The 7,359-nt window shown below is 45.0% G+C and overlaps 1 protein-coding gene across 1 annotated transcript in view; it reads left to right on the top strand.

The window, feature by feature from the left end:
- erc2 (ELKS/RAB6-interacting/CAST family member 2) overlaps positions 1-7,359 on the top strand; it is a gene marked incomplete at its 5' end in the record, with an annotated part of 35,015 nt that overhangs the window by 13,914 nt on the left and 13,742 nt on the right. The window contains 4 exons of the mRNA XM_084464059.1: positions 205-279; positions 4,917-5,072; positions 6,371-6,538; positions 6,920-7,087. Of these exons, the coding sequence (XP_084320185.1) occupies positions 205-279; positions 4,917-5,072; positions 6,371-6,538; positions 6,920-7,087 (567 nt within the window). The remainder of the gene's footprint in view (positions 1-204; positions 280-4,916; positions 5,073-6,370; positions 6,539-6,919; positions 7,088-7,359) is intronic.

Genomic DNA, 7,359 nt, shown 5'->3' with positions numbered 1-7,359 from the left:
AAATAGTGACTCAACATGGATATTTCCTTCCCTTCTCTATATGAATGCTGTTAAATAAAATATGTTCAGGTTTTATGTACAATACAGGTTGTAAACATATAGATATGTAATGAATTTACATAATATACTCTTTTCTTTGTACAAGTTAAAATAGACGGTAAAGATGTTCAGTGGCATGTTCTGTATTAATGAATCTTCCTTCAGGAGCTACACAGGAGAAATCAGCTGCATCAAGACCCGGGCAAAACCAAGGCTCTGCAGACCATCATCGAGATGAAGGTAAAACCACATGAAGGGTTCTTCTAGAATCCCATACAAACTGTCTAAGGGTTGGTGCTTTTGTTGTTACAACAAAATAACAAACACATGACAAACACAGCGACTTCACTTCACATAAGTAGTGCACCGATGAGTATCAGTTTAGTATCAGTAAAGTATCAGTTTAGTGTCAGTTTAGTATCAGTTAGTATCAACATGGTCTCAGTTTATTGTTAGTTTAGTATCAGTTAATTGTCAGTTTAGTATCTGTTTAGTGTCAGGTAGTATCAGTTTAGTATCAGTTTAGTGTCAGTTAGTATCAACATGGTCTCAGTTTAGAATCAGTTTATTGTCAGTTTAGTATCAGTTTAGTTTCAGTTAAGTATCAGTTTAGCATCAGTTAGTATCAACATGGTCTCAGTTTGGTGTCAGTTTAGTGTCAGTTTAGTATCAGTTAGTATCAACATGGTCTCAGTTTAGTGTTAGTTGACAATCACTTGACATGTCAACATGAAGTTAGTTGACATTCAATAAGGTTATCGGGAACCACACATCCCCATGTATTACAGTGTTCTCTTTATATAATTAACAATAAGTTTCACTTTAATATCATGTTTCATGTCTCATTTGTGAAAGACAGTGATACTTTGTAAAAGCGGGATGTTGTTGTACTACTCTACACCCCGCCAGAAGTAACAATGACGACTATCGTTTACGTGAGTGATTGCTGATCGCTCGACGCACACTCGAGGTGCCTTGAGCGTGTGTGGTGACTGATCACTCAATGTGCAACAGGTGTGCAGCCTCACCCAGCCCCAGAATCCAATCAGTCTGACCCGGGCCAGGTGAGGCTGCTTCAACCAGCCATCATCCACACACACTCCAACACCTACTGAAAAAAGTTACATGTTAGATAACTTTTTCTTGAACAAACCCCTCTGCAATTCCTTGCACATGTTTCTTCTATCGTCCAGAGAGAGCATCAACTTTACGTCAATGTTTGAATTGATCGTTGTTGCAGCCTAGTCTACTGCCCATAATCTCTAACTCTGCAGGCTAATAACAGGAATGACAGATGCAATGTACCCTTTACAGCTCTTTATTAACGAAAGACGACTATGTTTGATTACAAGTAAACGTAAAATCATTATGGAATGGGGCTTAAACCTATAGCCTAAGAAGGTCATGACATGTCATTTTTTTGTATTTCATTATTTGAAATACATTAAATTAGGGTAGATTATGCATATTGTATTAGAATTAGTTTTAAGTCTGTAACGGAAAATAAGCATGCAGTGAATATCTTTCAAAAATGATCAGTTTGTTTCCCTGGTTAATCGTCAGGAAAAACAGAATTGATGTGTTCTTGATAACCTTATTGTTGACATATCAAGTGAGTGTCAACAGACACCAACTGAGACAATGTTGATACCTAACTGATAACTGATAATAACTGAAAATCAAATGTGGACTATCCAGGTAAAGTGATACAGAATTTACATTCTCTGAGGCATTCTTCTTTTTTTCTGTTGAAAGCTACTAATGTTGAATAGTTATTTCTAGGGTTAGTTGTAGGGTAAGTGAAGAGGGCTAGGGTTAGTGAATAGGGTTAGTGAACAGGGTTAGTGAAAAGGGTTAGTGAACAGAGTTAGTGAACAGGGTTAGGGAACGGGGTTAGTGAACAGGGTTACTGAACGGGGTTAGTGAACAGGGTTACTGAACGGGGTTAGTGAACAGGGTTAGTGAATATGGTTAGTGAACAGGGTTAGGTAACAGTGAACAGGGTTAGGTAACAGTGAACTGGGTTAGTGAATAGGGTTAGTGAATAGGGTTAGGTAACAGTGAACAGGGTTAGGTAACAGTGAACTGGGTTAGTGAATAGGGTTAGTGAATAGGGTTTAGTGAACTGGGTTAGTGAATAGGGTTAGTGAACAGGGTTAGGTAAAAGTGAACTGGGTTAGTTAATAGGGTTAGTGAATAGGGTTAGTGAACAGGGTTAGGTAAAAGTGAACTGGGTTAGTTAATAGGGTTAGTGAATAGGGTTTAGTGAACTGGGTTAGTGAATAGGGTTAGTGAACAGGGTTAGGTAACAGTGAACTGGGTTAGTTAATAGGGTTAGTGAATAGGGTTTAGTGATAGTGTTAGGTAACAGTGAACTGGGTTAGTTAATAGGGTTAGTGAATAGGGTTAGTGAACAGGGTTAGGTAAAAGTGAACTGGGTTAGTTAATAGGGTTAGTGAATAGGGTTTAGTGAACTGGGTTAGTGAATAGGGTTAGTGAACAGGGTTAGGTAACAGTGAACTGGGTTAGTTAATAGGGTTAGTGAATAGGGTTTAGTGATAGTGTTAGGTAACAGTGAACTGGGTTAGTTAATAGGGTTAGTGAATAGGGTTTAGTGATAGTGTTAGGTAACAGTGAACTGGGTTAGTTAATAGGGTTAGTGAATAGGGTTTAGTGATAGTGTTAGGTAACAGTGAACTGGGTTAGTTAATAGGGTTAGTGAATAGGGTTTAGTGATAGTGTTAGGTAACAGTGAACTGGGTTAGTTAATAGGGTTAGTGAATAGGGTTTAGTGATAGTGTTAGGTAACAGTGAACTGGGTTAGTTAATAGGGTTAGTGAATAGGGTTTAGTGATAGTGTTAGGTAACAGTGAACTGGGTTAGTGAATAGGGTTAGTGAATAGGGTTTAGTGATAGTGTTAGGTAACAGTGAACTGGGTTAGTGAATAGGGTTAGTGAATAGGGTTTAGTGATAGTGTTAGGTAACAGTGAACTGGGTTAGTGAATAAAACATGGGTGCTATAGAGAGGGAGGATCCAGGGCAGCCGCATAGCGCTGATATCACTTCCTCAAAATAAAACATGACATCACCTCTGGACCGACGGCTCTCAGTGGACCAGCCCCTCTGCATCATGTGATCACCACGGTCAGGTGATCATCATGGTCATGTGATCATCATGTTTTGGATCTGTGTACAGAGGAGAGAGAAAGGGGAGGGGTTCCTTCAAACAGTGGAGCTCCTAGACTCTTAACACACTCCGCTGTGTGGACGGGATGGAAGCTCCTAGTCCCGTCCCCCTCGCTCGCTCCCTCGCTCGCTCTGTCCCTGCCTGTCTCCCTCCCGCTCACCTACCCTCCCTCGCTCACCAGAGACGGAGCACGCTGCGCCCTGCGTTCTGCTTGCGTGCCGCTGCCATGGAAACAGGTGTGGTTGTTGATGAAGGGAGAGGCCAGTGTGCAGAGACAGGGAGAGAGGGGGAGAGCGAGAGAGAGGGGAAATAGAGGGATGCACAGTGAGAGAGTATATTTAGTGGCCAGGTGGATGCTCCCGTGAAAGCCTTTGGAGGGGATAATATATCTCAGTCTTCAAGGTACCGTGATTTGACTTATTAATTCCAATATAGACAGTGACAGTGCTTTGACCTATCTATTCCAACAACATTCTGCTCTTAAAGTGATGGGATTGATGTGAACACATGGAGATGAGATGTGGAACACTTTCTTGCACACTGATCAGGAGAGTAGTCCTGCATGGTTTCTGGTTCAGTGGTTAGGACTGTATCTGGACTGTTGTTCACCCTGCATCAGTGGTGAGGACTGTATCTGGACTGCTGTTCACCCTGCATCAGTGGTGAGGACTGTATCTGGACTGCTGTTCACCCTGCATCAGTGGTGATGACTGTATCTGTACAGGCTGTCCATCTGACCCTGGATCAGTTGTAGGACTGTATCTGTACAGGCTGGTCACCCTGCATCAGTGGTGAGGACTGTATCTGTACAGGCTGTCCATCTGACCCTGGTTCAGTGGTAGGACTGTATCTGTACAGGCTGTCCTTCTGACCCTGGTTCAGTGGTAGGACTGTATCTGTACAAGCTTCACCCTGCAGGCCCACCGGTCCACCTTAAGGGTGGAGCGTTGGAGAAGCACTCCAACGAAGATGGGGAAGATGACATAACAATTCTGTGATAACAAGGTGAGAGTGAGATGAGAGATAAACACAAACACACAGCAACTCAGAGACACAGAGGCTGATAGAGAGAGAGCGGGTTTTGTGCCTACCGTAGATGGAGCCTGGCCACTCCTAAAGACGTTGTACTATTTATTTAAATACCCTATGAAACTGTGGGCTTTCTCAGAGCTCCTCTTCCCCTGCACAGCCTCCAGGCAGAGCCCAGTGTGTGTGTGTGTGTGTGTGTGTGTTTGTGTGTGTGTGTGTGTGTGTGTGTGTATGTGTGTGTGTGTGTGTGTGTAGGAAGTTTCTAAATGGTGATTAATCAACAGAGGGGTTGGCATCACAAGCACTGAACGGAGCGCTTCATTTTCCCCTGCAATTACTGCAGTTTCCCTGGATCCATTCAAGAGATAGTTTCTTACTCTGTTTAGTTGTCTGTGTGGAGGGACATCGTGATCCTCCATATCCTCTCTCTCTCCTGACTTGAACTGTCCGTCACACTCAGCCCCGCTCCCTCCGTCTTGGTGCCCCCAGCCCCCCCGCCCCCCGAGAGGGGCTGGTCTGAGCTGTGTGTCCAGTCCGACCCCATGGTGAGGAGATGCGAGGGGGGCTGGTCTGAGCTGTGTGTCATCGTCGTTGTCGTCCCCCCCCCATCCCCCCCCTCTGGTCTGAGCTGTGTGTCCTCTCCGTCCCTCTCTGCTCCAGGACACCAAGGTAGCGTCGCTGGAGCGCAGTCTGCGGGACCTGGAGGACGAGATCCAGATGCTTAAGGCCAGCGGCCTGCTGAACACGGAGGACCGCGAGGAGGAGATCAAGCAGATGGAGGTCTACAAGAACCACTCCAAGTTCATGAAGTCCAAGGTACGGCTATTTATAGAGCACTGCCCCCCCCCTCCCCCCCCCGCCTCCACTCCACATCACTAATGAACAAACAGTCCGTATAATTAAATGGATGACAATACCAGCCAAGTGTTTAGTTGGCAGCCCAGAAGCTCTTAAAGCAGACATGAACTCTGTCAAGAACCTTCAAACTATTAAATGAGTAGCTGCATCCTTTGATGAAGTTTCTTACAGTTGACAGTGAATCAGTTCACTGCTGAATCACTGCAGCTTTCAGCTGGTCAAACTGTTATACTGTATATTTAACGTTGATAAGCTGATGCATTACACGGGTGCTAATGCTAAAGTGTCGTTTATGTTCCATCCAGTAACATAAGCAGTACATTTTGACTTATCAGCACATAAGGGTTACTGCAACTCCTACCGTGGTGTTTTCTATATGGAGTAGTGGTGAGAGAGCAGGAGTGGCCTGCCGTCTGGCATCATGCTTGCTTATCGAAATGCATCTCTCTCTCTCTCTCTCTCTCTCTCTCTCTCTCTCTCTCTCTCTCTCTCTCTCTCTCTCTCACTCACTCTACCCCTCTCTCTCTCGCTCTCGTTCTCGCTCTCTCTCTCTCTCTCTCAATCTCTACCTATCTATCACTCTCTCTCTCTCTCTCTCTCTCTCTCACTCTCTACCCCTCTCTATCTCTCTCCTCCTCTCCTCCTCTCTTTCTCTCTCTCTCTCTCTCTCTCTCTCTTGCTCTCGCTCTCGCTCTCTCTCTCTCTCCAGTGTGTGTTGCTGCTGTGTTTTCATCTCTCTTGTGGTATTAGTCGCAGACAACCAGTTTTGTTACTCTAGTCTATTTTTCTAGGGGGATGATGAACAACACATGATGTATAACACATGATGTATAACACATGTATAACACATGATGTATAACACATGATGTATAACACATGAATAACACATGATATATAACGCATGATATATAACACATAATGTAAAACACATGATGTATGTATAACACAATGTAAAACACATGATGTATGTATAACACATTATGTAAAACACATGATGTATCTCTCTCTCTCACTTTCTGTCTCCATCTCTCTCTCTCTCCTCTCTCTCTCTTAGGCTCAATCAATTGAACCAATCAACAATTTGTGATACTTGATGACATTGTAGTCTAGAGTCTAGTCTAGTCTTGAGACTATTGAGATCTGAAACTGTGTGTGTGTGTGTGTGTGTGTGTGTGTGTGTGTGTGTGTGTGTGTGTGTGTGTGTGTGCCTCTGTGTCTGCCTCTGTGTCTGCCTCTGTGTGTGTGCCTGTTTCCAGATCGACCAGCTCAAACAGGAGCTGTCGAAGAAGGAGTCTGAGCTGCTGGCCCTGCAGACCAAACTTGAGACCCTGAACAATCAGAACTCAGACTGCAAGCAGCACATCGAAGTGCTCAAAGAGTCTCTCACTGCCAAAGAGCAACGTGCGGCCATCCTGCAGACTGAGGTACCAGCATGCAGACCACTGATGGCACCACTACACTATGTTAACCAGTCCACAGTAATTATAATTATGTTAACCCTTTACAAATATATTATATAGCTCTCTGTGTCTGTACTGGCCGCTCTGAGCTCCCTGTGTCTGTACTGGGCTCTCTGAGCTCTCTGTGTCTGTAGTTGGCGCTCTGAGCTCCCTTTGTCTGTAGTTGGCGCTCTGAGCTCTCTGTGTCTGTACTGGGCTCTCTGAGCTCTCTGTGTCTGTACTGGGCTCTCTGAGCTCTCTGTGTCTGTACTGGGCGCTCTGAGCTCCCTGTGTCTGTAGTTGGCGCTCTGAGCTCCCTGTGTCTGTAGTTGGCGCTCTGAGCTCCCTGTGTCTGTACTGCTGCAGGTAGATGCACTGCGACTGCGTCTGGAGGAGAAGGAGTCCTTCCTGAGTAAGAAGACCAAGCAGCTTCAGGACATGACCGAGGAGAAGGGCACGCTGGCCGGCGAGATCAGGGACATGAAAGACATGCTGGAGGTCAAGGAGAGGAAGATCAATGTGCTGCAGAAGAAGGTGAGGGCTGCTGGAAACCAACCCTGGCCCCAGAGACCCTGGTGCTTGGGTCCACCAGGGAAAAAGTATAAGAGAGTGTGTGTGTGTGTTTGTGTGTGTGTATTGGTGTGCGTGCGTGCGTGCGTGCGTGTGTGTGTGAGTGTGCATGTGTGTATGTGTGTGTGTCAGTGAGTGTGTGTATGTGTGTGTGTGTGTCAGTGAGTGTGTGTATGTGTGTGTGTCAGTGAGTGTGTGTATGTGTGTGGGTCGGTGTGTGTGTGTGTGTGTGTGTG

The sequence above is a fragment of the Micromesistius poutassou genome (assembly GCF_964030765.1).
Source record: "Micromesistius poutassou genome assembly, chromosome: 2".
Taxonomy (NCBI): domain Eukaryota; kingdom Metazoa; phylum Chordata; class Actinopteri; order Gadiformes; family Gadidae; genus Micromesistius; species Micromesistius poutassou.
The sequence above is the reverse complement of the archived record's forward strand: the minus strand, read 5'-3'. Positions and strand labels throughout refer to the sequence as shown.